At 38.3% G+C, this 21,550-nt stretch overlaps 1 protein-coding gene across 1 annotated transcript in view; it reads right to left on the minus strand.

Moving 5' to 3' along the window:
• Positions 1–21,550, minus strand: part of BAZ1B (bromodomain adjacent to zinc finger domain 1B) — a 67,874-nt gene that overhangs the window by 11,690 nt on the left and 34,634 nt on the right. Inside the window, exons 7-13 of the mRNA XM_057528505.1 lie at positions 17,593–19,294; positions 13,639–13,777; positions 12,972–13,105; positions 10,759–10,864; positions 9,717–9,815; positions 7,353–7,530; positions 5,138–5,320 (exon numbers count right to left, since the gene is read on the minus strand). Of these exons, the coding sequence (XP_057384488.1) occupies positions 5,138–5,320; positions 7,353–7,530; positions 9,717–9,815; positions 10,759–10,864; positions 12,972–13,105; positions 13,639–13,777; positions 17,593–19,294 (2,541 nt within the window). The remainder of the gene's footprint in view (positions 1–5,137; positions 5,321–7,352; positions 7,531–9,716; positions 9,816–10,758; positions 10,865–12,971; positions 13,106–13,638; positions 13,778–17,592; positions 19,295–21,550) is intronic.

Raw genomic sequence — 21,550 nt, forward strand, 5'->3', positions numbered from 1 at the left:
TAAAAACAGATTTACTGAGATATGATTTATATACTATCGATAACAAGTTCCCCCTGTAAAGTGTACAGTCAATGCCTTTTCATATATTTGCAGAGTTGTACAACTATCAACATAATCTTAATTTTAGAACATTTTTATCACCCAAAAAAGAAACCTTGTCATTCCCCATTCCCTCCCCTAACCCACCACTTCCCCGGCCCTAGGCAACCACAATCTTCTTTTGCTTTATAGATTTACCGATTCTGACATTTCCTGTAACATGTGGCCTTTTGTGACTGGCTTCTTTTACTGAGCATAATGCTCTCTAGCTTCATCCACATCCCAGCACGTAACAGCACTTCACTCCATTTAACTGCTGAGTAATACATCCATTTTGTTTATCCATTCATCAGTTGGCAGACATTTGGATTGTTTCTGCTTTTTGACTATGCTGAATAACAAACACTGCTATGAATGTCTGTGCACATGTGTGTAATGTTCATTTATTATTTTTCATGAAAAGAAAGTTTGCCCAAGGTCTCACAGCAATTTAGGGCCAGGTCTCCCGATCCCCAATCCAACGCTCCTGGCATTATACATTAGATCCTGTTTTATCCACTGAGTTATCCATCTAGACCAGCCTCGTCTCCAGCTAGCCTCTAATTTCGAGGGTGAAAACAACAGGCACTCAGATTTTAAAGAACATCTTAAGTCTCCTCCCACTGCACAAAATTCCAGTCCAGAACATTAAAAAAAAAAAAAAAAAAAACAAACCCCACCGTATCGAAGACTTTTTAAAAACACAGGAACAGCAGCAAGATAAAGTTTTGACATACAACACGGTAGCATCAAGTAAATACTCTGTTTTGCAGTACTGCTGGGAAGCTGGACACACTACTCTGATGAAAAAGTCAAATTCTTTAGCATATTTAAATAAAGTTGGGACCTAGTTACAAGTGGTAGAAGTGCGTATAACAAAATCAAGGGGAAGCCACCTTATGTGCAAGTCACCATTAATCCCTTTACCTAACAGTAAAAAGGCAATATATCTTGGCAAGAATGTAATGAGGCTTCAGACCATATTCTTCCATAAAAGAACGTTTAAAATGGAAAAACAGATAATCAGGGACAAATGCATCCAAAGTAAACAGAGAGCCTAAGAGAACCCAGGATTTGGCCAAATTATACAACGTCTTTCCCATTTAATGCAAGAAAATGAAATAAACATTAAATATTTGAAATAATTGACTATTACAAAAAGGGATTTGAGAGATAATCTACTTTTACAAATAAGGAAACTGAAGCACAGATTAGGGACTGATATTAGCTCATGCAACAACCTAGTGCCAGTTGAAAAAACCCTGGCCCATGCTAAGTGGAAACCTTCAAAGCAAAGGACAGTGGAAAATTTCAGAGCTGTGGCAAGGCTGACCTTCGGTGGGGAACTGCAGGGCATAATGCCATTTTAATGGAGAACATTGTTGAACTACTTAGTAGGCAGCCTAATTGATTTTCCAAGAAACTCTTCCATGTTTTCCATTTGTGTACTATGTGTCTGGGCCTCAAGGTTAAATCTGCAAAGTGCTCATATTTTCCTCCCCAATCAATCTAAGAATCATCTCATATGACAAGCTAAAAAGAGGTTACTTCGCTATGGGGTTGAATACTAAAAAAGAACTTAAATGAGAACTCTACAGCTACTAGTTCCCAATGAGAAGAAAAATGTTATGAGTCAAGAAATGGCAAGGAAAGATCCCATCAAGAAGAATACTAGGACTTCCCTGGCGATTCAGTGGTTAAGAGTTCGCCTTCCAATGCAGGGGGCCTGGGTTCCATCCCTGGTTGGGGAGCTAAGATCCCACATATCTCCCTGGCCAAAAATCCAAAACATAAAACAGTCGCAATATTGTAACAAATTCAATAAAGACTTTACGTGTGCGAAATCTCAGTCTATGCCATGAATTAATAGTTAAACGTTTATCTAACTGAATCTTAGTTCTCTACTCACCTCTCACCCAAAATGTTCTTTCTTGTACCACGTATCACTCTTGGCCTCAGGAAGAAACCCAGGGGGAACATGACAACTGTGTACAACTACCGGAGGAGCTTTAGAGAGTAAACGCATTCTGTGCAAACTCAGAGGGCAAAACAAGTACCAGCTGTCAATGATGAGAAGGCAATTTCAGCTCAATCTAACAAACATTATGCCCACCCCCCCTTCCACAACCTAATTAATTTCTACCTGTTCTTCAAAAATCCAGCTGATAGATTCTCCTCTCTGGGAAGTTCTAAGTTGCCCTGGTATCCCTCACAGGAGAGCCAAGCACTGCTCTTTCTCACCATACTTGTCACTCTACTCCAACCATCTCTCACACTCAGAGTTCCTTGAGAGCAAGGACTTCTGGCTTCTACTTATGACCAAAACCCCCAGACTTCTGCACAATGACTGGCACAGGCAAGCCTTTACCAGATGTTTGTGAAAGAAAGGAAAGGAGGGAGGGAGGGAGGGAAGTCAAAACCAAGGGAAAGTATTCCACTGGAAAATGGCTGAGACAGCTCCCTTAATGTAGTGTTTTCAAATTCTTTTCTTCACAAGTAATCTTAAGCAGAAATCGAATACACAAAACAGAAAAAAATGGAGCTGCTAATTATCCTAAAAAAGAAAAACCAGAGACAGCATAATGTTCATCAATAAGGAATTAGGATGTTAAAAAAACAAAACAACAACAACCAAAAAAAGCCCAAATAATACCAGGATGATCTATACGGACCGACAGAGAGAGAGGACAGATGCCTAGGATATGTTGACGAGTGAAAAACTGCAGAATATTATGCAGAGGGTTCCATTCTGTAAAAATCCAACAAAACTATCTTTGTATATATACAGAAACACGTCAAACTATTAAAGAGTGATATCCTTGGGGGGGGTGTGTGGTGGAACTAAAATGGGAATTGTCTCATATTATATCTACCTCTCACATTTGATTTACTTACAATGAGCTACTTCTAAAATTTAAAAAACCAGAAAACTGGATTTTACACATACAAAAAAATGAAGTTGGACCCTTACCTTATACTATATACAAAAATTAACTCAAAATGGATCAAAGATCTAAATGTAAAAGCTCAGACTATAAAACTTGTAGAAGAAAATACAGGGGGAAAGCTTCATGACGTTGGATTTGACACCAACAGCAGAGGCAACAAAAGAAAAAATAGGTAAGTTGAACTTCATCGAAGTTTAAAGCTTTTTGCATCAAAAGACACCATCAACAGAATGAAAAAGCATGGAATTCCCCGGTGGTCCAGTGGTTAGGACTCCGTGTTTCCACCGCAGTGGGCACGGGTTCAATCCCTGGTCAGGGAACTAAAATCCCACGTGCTGCTCAGCACAGCTAAAAAAAAAAAAAAAACCTGAAAAAGCAGCTCACGAAATAGGAGAATATATTTGCAAATCATGTATCTGATAAAGGATTAATATTCAGAACATATAAGGAATCCACACATCTCCCCACCCCACCCCCACAAAAAAATTTAAAAATAGCCAAATGACTCAGAAAGACATTTCCCCCAAAAGATAAGTAGCCAATAAGCACATGAAAAGACGCTCAACATCACCAATTATTAGGGAAATGTAAATCAAAACCACAAGGTATCACTTCACACTCATTAGAACGGCTACTATAAAAGAGACAGATAATTACAAGTATTGGCAAGGATGTGGAGAAATTAAGACCCCTGTACACTGCTGGTGGGAATGTAAAATGGTGCAGCTGCTATGGAAAACATTATGGCAGTTCCACAAAAAAATTAAATAGAATTACTATGTGATGCAGCAATTCTACTCCTGGGTATATACCAAAAAGAATTTAAAGTAGGAACTAGAACAGATATTTGTACACCCATGTTCACAGCAGCATTACTGGCTGGATGTGAGGGTAATCTGACTGTGATGTCTGTCATCCTACTGATCACCAGAGTTGATTCAGCTGACATGGCTGGCTAAGTGGATGTGCCCGTCCTCCCTCACTATTCCATGTGCACCCCATCCCTCCCGAACCTTCAAGCTTGGTCAAAAAGGACAACCTTCGGGACTTCCCTGGTGGTGCAGTGGTTAAGAATCCGCCTGCCAATGCAGGGGACATGGGTTCAATCCCTGGTCCAGGAAGATCCCATGTGCCGTGGAGCAACTAAGCCCGTGCGCCACAACTACTGAGCCTGCGCTCTAGAGCCTGAGAGCCACAACTACCGAGCCTGCATGCCACAACTACCGAGCCTGCGCGCCACAACTACTGAAGCCTGCGTGCCTAGAGCCCGTGCTCTGCAACAAGAGAAGCCACCACAATGAAAAGCCAGAGCACCGCAACGAAGAGTAGCCCCTGCTCGCCGCAACTAGAGAAAGCCCACGCGCAGCAACGAAGACCCAACGCAGCCAAAAATAAATTAATTTATTTAAAAAAAAAAAAGGTGGAAGTGACCCAAGTGTCCACTGATGGACCAATAAACAAAATGTGGCCTATACACACAATGGAATATTACTCAGTCTTAAAAAGGAAGGAAATTCTGGCATATGCTACAATGTAGATAACTTTGAAGAAGTTAAATAAACCAGTCACAAAAGGACAAATACAGTATGATTCCACTTTATATGAGGTACCTAGAGTAGTCAAATTCATAGACACAGAAAGAAAATGATGGTTGCCAGGGATTGGGCAGGAGGGTGAAATGGGTAGTTTAGTGTTTAAAGGGCATAGTTTTGCTTTGGGAAGATAAAAAAATTCTGGAGACGGATGGTAGTAATAGTTGCAGAACAATGTGAATGTACTTAATGACATAGAAACATACATGTAAAAGTGGCTAAGTTGTTCATTATGTATATTTTACAATTCTTAAAAATTTAAAAACCACCACCTTTTAAAAAGAGGAATTAGCTCTGGTAAAGGGGGAGGGGGGACTCTGACACACTATCCAGCTCTACAGGCAGGGCTGTGCTCCACAGACCAGTTTGAAAACTACAATATTTGGAGAAAGTGATAAAGATCAAACACTGGCTAGGGAACAGTGCTTATGTAACTAAAAAGCATAGGGTTAGATAATTTCAAAACCAGATCACATACTTCTACGCAGTCATAAAACTACATCTTCATTAGCTAAATACCTTTGCTTCCTCTGCCATTTTTTTCTCTTCATCCACCTCTTCAGTCTTTGCTGAATCTTCGCTTTGGAGTTTTCTTCTCTTTTGCTTGGGAGCCATGAAGCCTTGGAGAAATTTCTTTATGACACTGGCTTGAAGGGCAATCACACACTCGCCAAAATCCTTCAGTTTCTCTAGTGAGATCACCTACAGAAAATGATTTAAAAACCAGACTGAGTAAAAAGGCCAAGAGAAAGATGAAAGCAGACAATCCTCGATTAAATTCAAATCAACCTAGACCCAAATTGGTCACATAACATTAATTTAACTGGGTTCCTCAGTTCAATGGATGGCTTATGCATTTGAAAGTAGCCAACTACTTGGATTTCTCTGATGAAGGGATCCATGGGAGGCTGAAACTTGCTCTACTTAAAGGAAGTTACTGAACTCATTCATACACTCAGTGACTGAGTGCCTACTACGTGCAAATGACGGTCTCAAGGCAAAGAAAAACTGAGAAGGAAAGTAAAAATTTACCAACCTAACAGCTTACAACCTATAAGCCAGATAATACATTTTACATACTTGATCTCATCTAAGCCTCACATTTATTTTACGGATGAGGAAGCATAAGCTAAATCACTTTGATCCAAATCATACTCTTAAGGACTGAAACTACCTTCTCAGTCACACAACACATGCCAATTAAAAAAATACCATTTTATAACTACAAAGAGAAACAAAGAATGATGATAATCCAACGTTAGCAAGGTGTGGGCCTGGGTTTGGCACAAAGTAGGCAATTGATAGATATTTGCTAAATAAACAAAAAAGTAACCGTAATATTTGAAACAGGCAAAATTCTTTCAGTTGAGTAATTCCTAAAAAAAATCTTTAAGAACAATAAAGATGTTTAAACCTTTTTCCCAGGGAATGTACCAAGAATTCATAACCAGACAAATGAAAAAAAGTTACATATATAAGATGCATATATAATTTGTTAATTCTAATAGCAAAGAAATAGAAATACAAAAGTCTGGCAGTAAAAGATTTACCATATCAACTCCATGCGTTATTATGTACCCCAAAGTGACATTAAAGACTAAAAGAGGGCTTCCCTGGTGGCGCAGTGGTTGAGAATCTGCCTGCTAATGCAGGGGACACGGGTTCGAGCCCTGGTCTGGGAAGATCCCACATACCGTGGAGCAACTAGGCCCGTGAGCCACAACTACTGAGCCTGCGCGTCTGGAGCCTGTGCTCCCAAGGGAGGCCGCGATAGTGAGAGGCCCGCGCACCGCGATGAAGAGTGGCCCCCACTTGCCACAACTAGAGAAAGCCCTCGCACAGAAACAAAGACCCAACACAGCCAAAAATAAATAAATAAAAAATTAAAAAAAAAAAAAGATCATGTAGGTGACCCAAGGCCCAAATTTAGATTCTGAAAAAAAAAAAAAGACTAAAAGAAATGGAAAGTATTTATAAATGAGGGAAAATTGGAGGGCGGTGGGAGGTTCAACTGCTCATAAAAATCACACAACTATTAACACACTGTTATAATGCAAATGATCAATTTGAAAAGACTCACAAATATTAATGTGTGGAGTTATGTGGACTTTATTATTTAAAATTACCAAAAACTTTTTACAGTGATAACTCATGGACAGTGTTCTCCAATCTTTTCTCCAGCTTTGATACCTAAAATCTAATGTGGGACACGGGGTCTCTTGAACTGTTTCACCTATAACACTTAAGGGTCCTTCTGAACAGTAAGTGATAAGACTACAAAAGTGCCTTCACTGAAATGTACCTGTTTAACAGCAGGAGTGCTGCCCAACACAAGTACAACTCTACTGAGCTGATCAAGTATAGAGAATGAACAAAAGCAGGATACACAAATGTTTCATACCTTATAGCACAGGCATCACATGGGAATGGATAGGTTAAATAATGTTATATGACTAAGACTCCAGGACTAGTTTTCATTCAGCTTAATAGTAAAGCTCTTTTTGAACAAAGGTTCTGAGCCAACTATTAGATTTTCCTGGATACCAGCAGAATATAACAAAGGAAAAGTATCATAATGTACATAGAGAATTTAGGGTTCCACATGTGTCTTTCAAGACAAATGCAAATATGATTCCCAGGGTCATCTAGGGAAGTCAAGAACAATATCAGGGAACAATTCCAAATTGAGTTTCCATGAGTAACATTTCAAAGGGTGTTTTCCTTATATTCTTACCCGAGCTTCAAATTCTGAGGTTTCTTCCACATAACCAAGTCCTCCCTTTTGTAACCTTGTTGCAACTTCAATGAGATCACTACGAAGGAAGTTTAAAAGCTCCTGGTTGCCATCACAGGATTTTAGACCCAAATTTGGCTTCCGGGCCAGATGAATAGAATGAATAATGTCCTGGTACCTAGAAAAGTTGAGGCAAAGGGGAGGAGGAATAAAGACCATTTAAAAAACGGTCTATTAATTTCAATTACTTGAACGACATGTTTTATTTCTAGAAGACTTACTTAGATCCTTTTCATCTCTCATTTAATAGTCTCATGTTTCTCGCACAAAATTTCAAATTTCTCTTATTCTTGATTCATTTAAAAAACACACATTTTGTTCTGTATATGGTAATTCCAGTATCTGAAGTGTGTTTCTTTACCTAGCTCTCATTCATGGTAACTGGTTTGTGTGGTTTTTTTGGGGTTTTATTGTTTTTTGTTTTTGTTTTTTTACCATGAGTTTCTTGATATTTTATCTGTGGAAATTCTTTGAGGCCTGGTTTGAAGTTATGCTCCTCCAGGGAGAGTGTGCATTTGCTTATGTTAGTTGCCGGAAATTGCTACCAACTGGAGACAAACTTTAAATCGTCTGCCTGGAATTCTTCACAGAAGAAACATGAATTTGAGCTGAAAACCTACACAAGGACCTTCAGAGTTCACTTTCACACTAAAAATTAACCTTTTGAGGTCACAGTAATAAAGACTCTAATAAGACTCTCTACCCTGGATTGGCCATAAGCTTCACTGTTAGCTTCTTACACCAAAAACTAATGTTCAAGGTCATTGAAGTTAAGTACTAAGTTCCCTTTTCATTCTTAATAATAAGGAGTTTTAATATTATTTTCCTCGGACTATAACTTCACTGTGTCTCACTGGTGTTCTTATAAAGGATTCTGCTTTCATTGCCTTCTACCACATAATTTCCCCTTTATTTTCTTCTTTGATCTAAGTGTTATCAAGACAGGACGATTCTGAATACAATTTTAATTCATTTATACATTAAGCAGTGGACCAAAACCAATGATGTACCCATTATCACTCTCAAAAGTGTCTCAAAATTGCAGAGTATGTACTGAACAGTATTTTCCTTCTCTCTTCAATTAAACCTAAATTCCAGCATGAAAGCATGCAGATATTAAAGGTGGCCTTAAGGCAAAACCTATCCCAGCTTTGATAGAAACAACTGCTAGAACAGAAGGGACACTAGCAAATCTAGATGGCACTGATATTGATGCTAATTTTGCAGGCAGGTTTGCGTGGTTTCTCTTGGAGATATAATTCACATAACATTAAACTCACCATTTTAAAGCCTATACTTTCAGTGGTTTTCACATTTTAGAAGCATCAAAACTACCTAATTCCAAAACATGTTCATCACTCCATAAAGAAATCCCATACAGGTTAGCAGTCACTCTCAGTTCTCCCCATCCCTCATCCCCTGGCAACCACTAATCTATTTTCTGACTATAAATTTGCCTATTGTGGATGTCTCATATAAATGAAATCACACAATATGTGGCCTTTCTATGTCTGGCTTCTTTGACTCAGCAAAATGTTTGCCCACATTCTAGGATATTTCATCACTTTGTTCCTTTTTATGGCTGAATTTACGGATATACCACATTTTGTTTATCCATTCATCAGCTGATGAATATTTAGGTTGTTTTCATTTTGGGGGCTACTCTGGATACCGACAGAATACTTCTGAATACCAACCAACGTGGAACTGCATTTACAAGGCTGCCTAACTACAATCAGGCTCTCAGTCTGGTGTATGGCGTGTTAGTCAATGAATAATCCTGCTACCCTGTATATACATGGTTTAAAAGCATACTTTTCCAAACAAGCATGAGGTGTCAAGAAAATACCAAAAAAAAAAAGAAACCCCCCCCCCAAAAAAAAAAAATTAAAAAAAAAAAAGAAAATACCAAACAACGGAACTTCCCTGGTGGTCCAGTGGGTAAGACTCCATGCTCCCAATGCAGGGGGTCCGGGTTCGATCCCTGGTCGGGGAACTAGATCCCACATGCATGCCACTTAGTTCTAAGAAGCCTGCATGCCACAACTAAAGATCCTGCATACCACAACTAAACAAGCTGCAGCGAAGATCCCACGTGCTGCAACTAAGACCCCGCGCAGCCAAAATAAATAAATAAATAAATATTTTAAAAGAAAATACCAAACAACAAAAACATAAAAGAGTTATAGACTTTTAAAATTTTTACTTAAGCTTTTATGGATAAACAACAACAACAAAAAACCCTAAGATGTATAATATCTAATGCTGAAGAGGAGATATGAGGAGCGAGATGAAAACCCTTACCTCTTCTCTAGTCTCTCTTTAAGCTGACTTTCTCTTATTCCCTGAGGGTGAAGGCAGTTTAGCAACTCATCCAGTTCCTTTTGACTATCACATAAAAACCTGTAGGGGCAAAAAACCAAAAACAAAAAACCAAAAAAAACCCCTGTTAACTCTGAAAAAAGAGAAGAATCAAACATTAAGAAAGGGATCTAGGGTTGGTGGTGGGAGTTGGGAAAGCAGAATTCCAACCTTGCTCAGAAGTAGAACAATTTACTGTTTCCATGAGACCTAATGTTAACTTTATCTTAGGACACTGGAGCCAATGTTTCCTACTAAAATGTAATATGAGGGGACTTCCCTGGCGGTCCAATGGTTAAGGCTCCAGGCTTCCACTTCAGGGGGCATGGGTTCGATCCCTGGTCGGGGAACTAAGATAAGATCCCACATACCGCTCAGAGCAGGCCCAAATAAATAAATAAGCAAACAAACAAACAAATAAAAATAAAATGTAATATGAGACAAATTTTATGAAGTAAACAGGCACACTTGTCCATATCCCTTTCACAGAGTAAAGTTATATCAAAAAATAAAAGACAAAAGGTCATTAAACTAAAGGTGATCACAGCTAAAGCAGTTAATGCGATCACAAAAGTAGAAGGGACCCTCTCAAAACCTAGCTCCCTGCCTAAAAGCAGGATAGACACAAAGGAAGATTAATGGCTATATTTACAATTCCTTATTCTTTAATAAAGATGAAAATCCTAAATACTTCTATTCCCAAGCAGACTGAAAGGCATTTCCAATGCTATGTAAGATCTATCATATAATATACAAAGTTACATTACAAGGAAAAAATAAAATTCTAAACCTTAAAGCAAACAGATATATTCTAATCAAAAAATCAAGTCTGCTTTTAAAGCAATGAGTTTACATATCCAAGAAATCAAAATCACACAAAATGCTCTTAATAGATAATCACTAACTCACTGGTTTCACTATATAAATTATTTTCTTAACATTGAAAAAGAAAAAGAACGAGCAGCCAGATGAATGCTCACATTACCATAGATTCTGTCCCTGTTTGGGTATAGTGGTCTCTACAGCAATTTCTGTAGCTGGTCCATGTTGTGTGTTCATGCTTACATTTTTGCCTAGGTTTGCTTTCTTACCTAAGAAAAATTTATACATTAGGCTGAATATAATACATACTCAATTCCTAGTTTCAAACCTAAGCAGTACACAATGCAAATTCAACAACCAATAACACAGATGCTGCCTATTAAATATATCCACATGTACAACAGATGCTAATTTCTCTTAAACATCTTACATACAGCACATTATCTGAGACAGTTGCTCTCTATACAGCTGAACAGGCAAAGTTTAAGAGTATCACAAGTTATTGCAATAGAATGCAGAGAGATGACTAAATGTTTCAGAGCAAATAAATAATCTGCTCCTTGTACGTAATGTTTAGCATAAAGGCATCTGTAGTGAAGTAGACACAACTGAAATATATAAACTACTACAAACTTACCCCTGGAGGCTTCAAATGTCAAATATGATTAACTTTTTTGTAAACCAGCTCCTGTATACTAATATATGACATTACTATAGATAGATCTTAAGCCAGTATTTGAGGCCTTACCTAATTCTACAATTGGTTCTCTCCCCTGCTCCCCTTCTCTCCCCTTTAACCTGCAGCATCTTCCCTACAATACTAACACATAACCTTGTTTAGTCTTTTCAGTCAGGTAATTCTGAAGAAACTCTGCCATGCTGGAACTAGAAAACATGAAGGAACAACATCCACCAGGATGCTCTAGAAGTGAAGGGATGTAGATGCCAGTCTTCTCCCGGGAGCTGTAACTGTGTGGACCTGATTTCTGAAAACAGCCATTAAGCTTTTGAGACACATTATAAAATCACAGTCCTTCATCCCACTGGAATCTCTCTCAAGTCTGAAGATCCTAACTTCGTATTTACTGCCCTCACCTGGGTATTTACAAAGTCTACCAAAACTAGACTTTTCTACTAAGTACTACAATCTAATAAATAACATAATTCAACAAGAAAATGCCTTAAATTTGAAGTTTTGGGCTATATACTAATTTCCTTATTTAACGATTTTGTGAGTTTAAAAGTTTGGGTTATGAGTTTCTCTAAAATGAAAGAAAACTACTTTCTGAGAAGCAATATTCATTAGGTTATATAAAGTACAGCTGGAAGGAAGCTTATGTACCATCTAACGCAATGGTTCTCAACAGAAAGCCATGCTGCCTCCTAGGGAACATCTGGCAATATCTGGTGACATTTGGTTGTCACTAATGGCATCCAGTGGGCAGAGGTCAGGGATGCTGCTAAATAACTTACAACACATAGGACAACCCCCCACTACAAAGAATTATCTGGCCCAAAATGTCAACAACAATGAGGCTGAGAAAACTTGATCTAACCTAACCATCTGGTATTTTTAAATTTAAAATTTTTCTTTTAATTTCTTTCTTGGGGGAAAAAAAGAGAAATACATACATATATATATATATATATATACACACACACACATATACACACACACACATACACATACACACACACACATATCTATGTATAGGTCAAGAAAGAATATACACACACACATATATTTAGAAAAGTACACTTTTCTATTTCACAAACTGAACATACTCATGTAACCAGAACCCAAGTCAAGAAAAAGAACATTATCAGCGCCCCTTATGACCCTTCTCAGTCACTTATTTCTAGTTACATATTTGCTGTGTTTCTCCTCACTATAATTTTAGTTAATTGACATTCAGGACCTTTTATGTCTTGTTTGCTATCTTGTATCACAGCACATGAAAAATTGGTTGGCAAATAAAGAGATGCTCCATAAATATTAAATAAATGAATTTTTAAAGTGGAGGAAAAAGACACATAACTGCCTTCTTGGCCCCTTACCTCAATTCCAGCCCTTGAAGTACCTACAAAGAGACTTCCAAGGAACAAAGTTTGAAAACTACTTGTATAAATCTAATACCCAAATATCCTAATATTCAAGTTCTTTATCTTTTCACGCTATGCCTGGAACAAAGTCGATAATCAAATGTTAAGTTTCCTTCCTTCTGCTATGCATTTCACATCTTCCCACCTCACTCAAATAAATCTACCTAAGAAGGCAATAAAGAAATTTAGCAAGTGAAAAAAAGTGACAGAGGAAAGACAGTCTTCATACTGACCCTACTTGAGCAGGGTAAACTAACTAACAGATATACATACTACGGGGACAGTAATCCTCATCAGCGGAGTCTGCACGGTCTTTTCGGTGATGGATGAATCGGTAGTCAATGCTGTCATGTACCCAGCCTTTCTCAATGAACAAACCTGGAACTTCATCTGAGAAGAGCCAGTATCTACAAATCACAACCACATATTAATGTGTTAGTGAAAGATCATGAGCACAGGATGACTTCATTGTTGAGGAAGATGATTACAGAATATCACTGAACATTCAGCAGATACAAATCCTAAAGTAAAGCACAGAATACTAAAATTTTGGGAATTTGAGATTCACTTAATATCTGTAATTTTTATAACTTCTAATATTTCACTACTTTAGGTTCCACACAATGTATGCATTTAAAATATCTTACCATTTTTTTATTTTTTTATTTTTTTATCTTACCATTTTTAAAGACTTCTATTAGGATTACATTTCTCCTATCACCATAATTTAAGCTTCATATCTGTGGTATCTTTGAGGACAGGGTCATGTCTTATCTAACTTCATAACCCTAGCATTTGGCTCAGTAAATATTCAAATAAATGTGTGATGAGCAACTCTGTTTCCAATATCCACGAACAAGGAAGCCTGTCTAGTCTTAGTACTAACTAGCAACAATATAGCAGCCCTAAAAGATGATAAAAATTAAGTTTAATAACTCACCTATTATGGTTTCGATCTGTACCAATTGGAGTCCTACGCATGACTAGTTTTGCCTTGGCAATTCCCTCCTGGAAAGCCTTCTCAGCAGCTGCTTTGTGCTTTCGTATTCGTTCTTCTTCAGCTTCACGTTCTAGTTTCACTGTTAAAGATAAAATGAATCGATTAAGTTTTTTCCTAGTAAATTCTACTCTTACAAATTTAAGTAAGATATGGAGTGAGACGTGCCTGGTATTAAGTAGAAATCTTAGTTTCCTTCTCCTAATTCTAATCTGTTATAAGAAATAATGTGTAAGGCAGCAATTTCTATCTGTTCCTTCTATGTCCTTTGAATTTTGGTGATGTCTCAGCCATCAACTCAGTGCAAAATCTTTTCTCTCCAAAATTTATTATTAGTTTAACTAATAATAATAATTATTATTATATTATTATTAGTTTAACTATTAATAATAACTTATTAGTTTTATAATAAATTAATTTTATTTTATTGATAATTAATTTTAAATGTAAAGTTAAAATAGTCCTTCAACAGAATTAACTGAAACATTTTCTGACAGGAGCAGCCACAGGATCCTCAAAATGATCGGTATGAATAAAACCAAAATAGCTATTTCAAAATAAAACATATTTCAGTCCTGAGGAATTCAGAAAAAGAATTGAGAAAGCAAGGGCACGGAAGCATCAGCAGATAATAGTAATTATTGCCTCTTTAATACTATTTTTTGAGTTATTCAGCAAGTTGCTTCTGTTAATGATGAAAAAAAAGTTTTAATCAATTTATTTCTGATCATTCATTTTATAAGTTTATTCTATCCAGATAGAAATTTCCCTCAATAACGAAAGACACCCAGGAATCTTTCAAGTTTTTCCACAACTGTCACAAATTTTGATACTGTAAGTAAAGGGCACTGCTATTCACAATGTCAGCAATTTTACTGCTGGTACTCTACTGATGACAACATCCACAATGTAGCGAGAATCTGGAAAATGCATCAGTCTAAAGATGTTACTTAAAATTTTAAGACAAATTTCATCTATTTAAAACCAATATGGGGGAATTCCCTGACAGTTCAGTGGTTAGGACTCGGTGCTTTCACTGTCGTGGGCCCAGGTTCAATCCCTGGTCAGGGAACTATGATCCCGCAAGCTGCACAGTGCGGACAAAAACCAAAACAGAACGGTATGGTATTTGTTACTTTTAATAAATGGTTTTCTAGCCTGAATAGAGCTGTACATTTGCAACAATGATTACAGTAAAAATCAGTACAAAGGTAAATGACAAAAAGAGTAATGGCCAAATCACAATAAAGGAAAAGCTCCTTCTCTTGCAGGTACAAACAAACAAAAAACAATCTAGGGAAAGTCGTCAAAAAAAAAGACCAAATTTAGTTCCAGAGGTTACAGCACTGAGCTAGACATCAAAAGACCTGAACTCTAATTCAAATACTGTCCTTGGCAAAGTATTGATATTTATTACATATTTTATAATTACATTACAGGGACTCCCTGGTGGTCCAGTGGTTAAGAATCCACCTTCCAATGCAGGGGATGCAGGTTCAATCGCTGCTTGGGGAACTAAGATCCCACATGCCACAGGGCAACTAAGCCCGCGCGCCACAACTACTGAGCCCATGCGTTCTAGAGCCCACGTGCCACAATTAGAGAAAAGTCCAAGCGCCACGACTAGAGAAGCCAGCGCGACACAACGAAGATCCCACTTACCACAACTAAGACCCGACGCAGCCAAATAAATAAATAAAATTTAAATATATATATATAATTATATTATATATTTATAATGTTCTGTTTGTTTCTCTATATCAATAATCAACTTATTTCTGGCTTCTCAATTCTACTCAAGACACTGTGGTATTGGTATAAAGACACACATAGCCAGAAATAAGTTGATGTGTCTATAGTCAAATTAACTCAAAATGAATCAAAGACCTAAATGTAAGAGCTAAAACTCTCAAGACTTTTAGAAGAATACATAGGAGTAAATCTTCATGACCTTGGATTTGGCAGCAGATTCTTGGATTTGACACCAAAACCACAACCAACCAAAGAAAAAAATAAATAAATTGGATGTCATCAAAATTTTAAAAATTTGTGCTTCAATGGACACTATCAAGAAAGTAAAAAGAGAACAAACACACAAAATGGGCGAAAATGTTTGTGGATCATGTATTTTAAGGGATTTGTATCTAGACTATATAAAGACCCCTTGTAATTCAATAATAAAAAGACAAATAACCCAATTTGAAAATGGGCAAAAGATCTGAATTAATATTGTCCAAAGAAGATATACAAAAGACAAATAGGCACAAGAGAAGATGACATCATTAGTCATCAAGGAAATGCATATCAAAACCACAATGAGGGCTTCCCTGGTGGCTCAGTGGTTGGAAGTCCGCCTGCCAATGCAGGGGACACGGGTTCGAGCCCTGGTCCCAGAAGATCCCACATGCCATGGAGCAACTAGGCCTGTGTGCCACAACTACTGAGCCCGCGCTCTAGAGCCCATGAGCCACAACTACTGAAGCCCACGCGCCTAGAGCCCGTGCTCCACAACAAGAGAAGACACCGCAATGAGAAGCCTGCGCACCACAGTGAAGACTGGCCCCCGCTCGCCCCAACTAGAGAAAACCCGCGCGCAGCGATGAAGACCCAATGCAGCCAAAAATAAATAAATAAATAATTAAAAAAAAAAAAAAAACCACAATGAGATACCAATTGACAATCACTAGAATAGCTATAATCAGAATCATAGAATAACAAGCTTTGGCAAAGATGCAGACAAGTGGAGAAATTACAACCCTCATTTACTACTGGTAGGAATGTAAAATTGTGCAGCCACTTTGAAAAACAGTCTAGGACTTCCTCAGTTAAACAGAGTTACCATATGATCCAGCAGATCCATCCCTAGGTATATATACCCATGAGAATTGAAAACATATGCCCACACAAAAACTTGTACACCAGTGCTTGTAGCAGCATTATTCGTAATAGCCAAAAATGATTAAAACAAACCAAACGTTCATCAACTGATAAATGGATAAACAAAATGTGACATATCCAAACAATGGAATAATATTCAGCCATAAAAAGGAATTAAGTACTGAGACATGCTACAGCCTGAACCTTGAAAACATGGTAAGTGAAAGAAGCCAGTCACAAAAGACTGCATACTTATTATACAGCTCCACTGATATGATGTATCAGAATAGGCAAATATAGAGATACAGCAGTGGACGGTGATTGCTTAGGTCTGGGGAGGATGGGTATAGCTAAAGGGCATGGGGTTTCTTTTTGAGGTGATGAAAATGTTCTAAAATTTACTATGATAAAGGCTGCACATATCTGTGAATATATTAAAAAACAATGAACTGTACAATATATGTGGATGAATAGTATAGTATGTGAATTATTTCTTAATAAAGCTGTTTTTTAAAAAGTTCAGACTTAATGGTGCTATGAAAGCCCCAAATTTTTATTTCCTTACATCTTAATAAGGAAAAGATTAATATCTGAGTTGGCAACTGTGCTGAGGGCTTCAAATACCTTGTCATTCATTTGTTACGACAATCTTAAGCATATGAGGAAACTGAGGCATGGATAAGCAACTTGCTCAAAGAACTATAGCTAAGTCGCAGGTACCCAGGTCAGCCCATTCCCAGGTCACATGTTATCTCCACTATGTCTGTTTGTGGATTTGGTCCTTTACTAAGCCAGAAAAGATGCCAACATCACACTAATCCAAGTCAAACTATCATTAACTGCAGAATGCCAGGCTGAACACTCCTGCTAGAATCTTACATACCTAGAAGGGTCGGGTTATTACACACAGAAATAACTAAATAGTTGTGACAAACGAAGACGCTACCATTACCTCAGTAATTTCCTTCCTTCTACTATCTTCTAAAGGGCTTCCTCTTTTCTCTCAACACAAGATTTTACCTTTCATTTCTCTCTCCTGAATTTCCCGCTCCTTCTTAGCCTGAATGGCAAGCAGCCGTCTGCTCTTCACGGCACTGATCATGTCTTCAGCTTCCATATCTACCTGGGGCTCAAACTTCACGACTTCTTTTTTCCTATCAGCTTTGCCTAACCCATTCTCCTCTTTTCCATTTTCTTTATTTCTGGCTTCCATTTCTTTCCGTTTCTGTTTCTCTGCTCTCTTCTTATCATTTTCTTCCTTCAATACAGCAAGCCGTTCCTTCCATAACTCTGCAGACATCTGCTGCCTGGTTTCCATGTGGTCCTGCACTGAGTATGTCATGAGAATCCGGTGGCAGAGTGCTGTCAAGATCTGCAGTTTCTCTTCCGATGTTAGCTCAAAAAATTCAGAGGTCTCCAGCTTTTCTAGGAACTCATCTTGTACCTCATTGTCCTCAAATGGTGCTGAATCTTTGTTGTCATCCGTGTCTGAGCCCTCACTTTCTTCCTGAATGTCAGATTTGCGCAAGCAGAGCCGAACCAGCTCTGAAACAGAATGCAGAGTCAGAGGGATTTCTGACAGCTTCATCCCCAATTCACCATAGTCTTCTGCTATTTCATCTTGTAACAAGGTCTGTAAGAGGATGACCAACACTCTATTCAGGTATAAAAAGCCACCCTTTTCTGCACTCAAGGCTTCCATAAGGGACACAGCAGTAATAGGATACTGAGCATCTGGTAAGAGTAACCCAGAATAACAGCTCAAGAACTCCACCACCATGGCCACATCCCCAAAGAGTGTATTGGGCAGCCCTTCAGGGGTATCCACCAATTTAAATGTTGGAAGGTTTTTGCCAGTTAACTCTTGGTCCTCGTACCGCTTCTGTTTCTCTAGTTTCTCGAGCATTTCTTTCTCTCTCCGTTCCTTGGCTTTCTCCTTCAACTTTTCTTTCAGTTCCTCTCGTTTCTTTTTCAAATATTCTTTGCGCTGCTCTTCAGACATAGAAGCCCATCTCTTTTTGTGCTCTAGAAGCTCAAAGCGTTTTTGAACAATACTTCGCAATTCTTCTGGGAGACGAGCTCTATCCTCACTAGAGAGGAGACGAGCTGTTTTGGAGATAACACAGGACAGGGCGCTCTTCTTGTCCTCCCTGTCTTTGTTTTCTTTGTAGTAGGCGATAAGGTGGAGGGCAGCAGGAGGCAGATGTTTATGAGGTTTACTAGAGGACCTAGGTGTGCCCCCAGAATTCCTCGGGGCTCGTGTCACCTTCTGAGTGCCTTTGGCCATGTCCAACAAAGTCATCTGCTTCATTTTGGTTTTAGGAGTCTTCAAGCCCTTTTTGGGAGATTTGGAATTCCCTGTGGATTTCTGTCCATTCAGGATGCCTTTGCTTCTGCCCTTTGCTTTCAAAGGTTTGTCACTATGCTTCCCTGATTTCTTGCCAGGTGGGCCTTTCTTAGGAATGTGAAAGTTAGCATGTAGCTTGTTGGGCGACATCATCTTCATCACTTCTTCCAGATGCTCTTCTGGAGATTTGGAATTCTTTGAGTTCTTCACTTTGAGTGGTGAGCCATTCAAGGATTTCTTCAAGTGTACATGACACCATAACTTAGGATTTAGTGGTGAACTGAGAGAAGAGTTGTCTGTCTTGGATTTCTTTGAGGGCTTCCTGTCTGGAGATCCAGTATTCTTCCTCTTAGTAGAGGGGTTGAGAGTCATGTACTAGAATTTAAGAACAGGAGCAAAAATAATTTTAAAAACTAATTTAAAGAAGCAATATTTAAGCATCCTAAAGGCCCTCTTCCCCATCTATTCAGGTAAAGCTACATATTCATTTCTCTTCATAGACACTCTGTCCCTGAAAAAAACAAAGCCATGAATGTTAGCTAATGTTTTAGCCATATCAACACAAAATTCTCTTGATACTCAGACTTAAAAATCTATACTCCGGGACTTCCCTGGCGGTCCAGTGGTTATGACTCCATGCTTCCACTGCAGGGGGCATGGGTTCAATCCCTGGTCAGGGAACTAAGATCCCGCATGTCGTGCGATGTGGCGAAAAAAACCATCTATACTCTGATATTAGGCATTTTTTGCTATATAACTAGTTTTCTGCTTATATATAGATTAGCAGTTCTTAAATACCTTAATGAAATCTATAAACTCTTTCCCCAGAAACATACAAAAATCATGCATACAATTTCAGAGTCCATGGGTCCCAGACTAAGGATACTTGATCTAGATAGTATCAACATCTGAGGAAATTTTAAAATTATTGCTTTTGAGACAGGATTGTATTTTTATCCTTTAAACCTTTGGTACAAATAGGGGTATTCTATGTTTAGAATGGTAGAAAGTATACCACTTAAGTATTTTTGTTTAAATTCAGAAGCATATTTTCTTATTAAGAGTATCAGTAAGTATACTAACGACAACAAAACTCTGCTCACAAATAAGGAGCCCTCCTGATCCTGGCTCCTTAACCTCCTCTCTGTCCTCGCCCCACACCTCAAGAACTCTTTCCCACGAATACATTACTAACTGCAAGCCACATGGGACTTCCCTGGTGGCGCAGTGGTTAAGAATCCGCCTGCCAATGCAGGGGACATGGGTGCGAGCCCTGATCCAGGAAGATCCCACATGCCGCAAAGCAACTAAGCCTATGCGCCACAACTACTGAGCCTGGGCTCTAGAGCCCGCGAGCCACAACTACTGAGCCCACACGCCACAACTACTAAAACCCGTGCGCCTAGAGCCCGCGTTCCACACCAAGAGAAGCCACTGCAATGAGAAGCCCGTACACTGCAATGAAGAGTAGCCCCCGTTCGGTGCAACTAGAGAAAGCCCGCGCACAGCAATGAAGACCCAATGCAGCCAAAAATAAATAAATAAATAAATAAATTTATTTATTTAAAAAAAAAAAACTACAAGCCCTGTAAGTTCTCAAACTCACACAATTCTCTCTTGATCATCCCCTCACATCTTTCAAATCCACTCCCTTTAGTACCCCAACTCTGCAATCCTTCAATCCCAGCAGGACCCTTAAATCAGTTAATTCTATCACATTTTCACCAATCTCACTTCTTTGTCCTTCTTAACTCAGGTTAAGTTCCACAGTCAGTCATTCCAATCAATCTTGCATAAACCTACGGTTCCCTTGTCTCTCTTGCTCTATTATATCAAGTTACTCCTAGCCTGCACTTGTTCAGCTTAAACATGACTAGAATAAAAGACAATGACAGTGTGTGGACTTATTTTAAATTCATAATCAGGTACCTCAAATGGATCCTGAATGCCACTCAGTAATCACAATACATTCCCTTAGTCCATTTACCTTCTCACTCTCCTGGATATACATCTTTTCCTATCTCCTAAAATCTCCACCTTATCCCCATTATACAGAATTAGTTAATAGGTTAGAACCCATCAGCCTGCCATTGTTTCTGTTTAAATGTGCATTAAAACAAAACCAAAAACACTGCTGATTTTGATGCTTTAAAATATAATTACAAAGAAAAAAAGCCTGGCAGTTAAAACACATACTACATGAAATAATAGCCAAGCAATGAAAAAGTATAGCCAATTCAAAAAAAATGTATTTTGTTTCAAGTGATTAGGAGAAAGACTAGATAACCCCTAGAATACTTGACTTCTATTACCAAAAGCAGCTAAGCACATAAAAGGCACTCAGAGACTACTGAGTTTAAGTTTCTGAGTGGAAAGGACTAACTTGTAAAGAAGCAGTCTGGAGGCAGTGGATAAGACAGGCTAGTGTGAGATGAGACTACAGGCCAGGAAACAGCTGAAGACTATCGAATATGAAATTAGGACCCCTTTAAAAAGGCAACAGAGAAACGGTTATGGTGAAATAAATCTCAGAGATGCTGCAGAAGAACACCTATGCTCCTGTTGAAGTAAACAAAACAGGTACAGTAAAATTTAATAAGTTGTACTACAATGCCAAATAAGATTTAAACA

Source organism: Balaenoptera acutorostrata, chromosome 15 (assembly GCF_949987535.1).
Source record: "Balaenoptera acutorostrata chromosome 15, mBalAcu1.1, whole genome shotgun sequence".
NCBI classification, from domain to species: Eukaryota; Metazoa; Chordata; class Mammalia; order Artiodactyla; family Balaenopteridae; genus Balaenoptera; species Balaenoptera acutorostrata.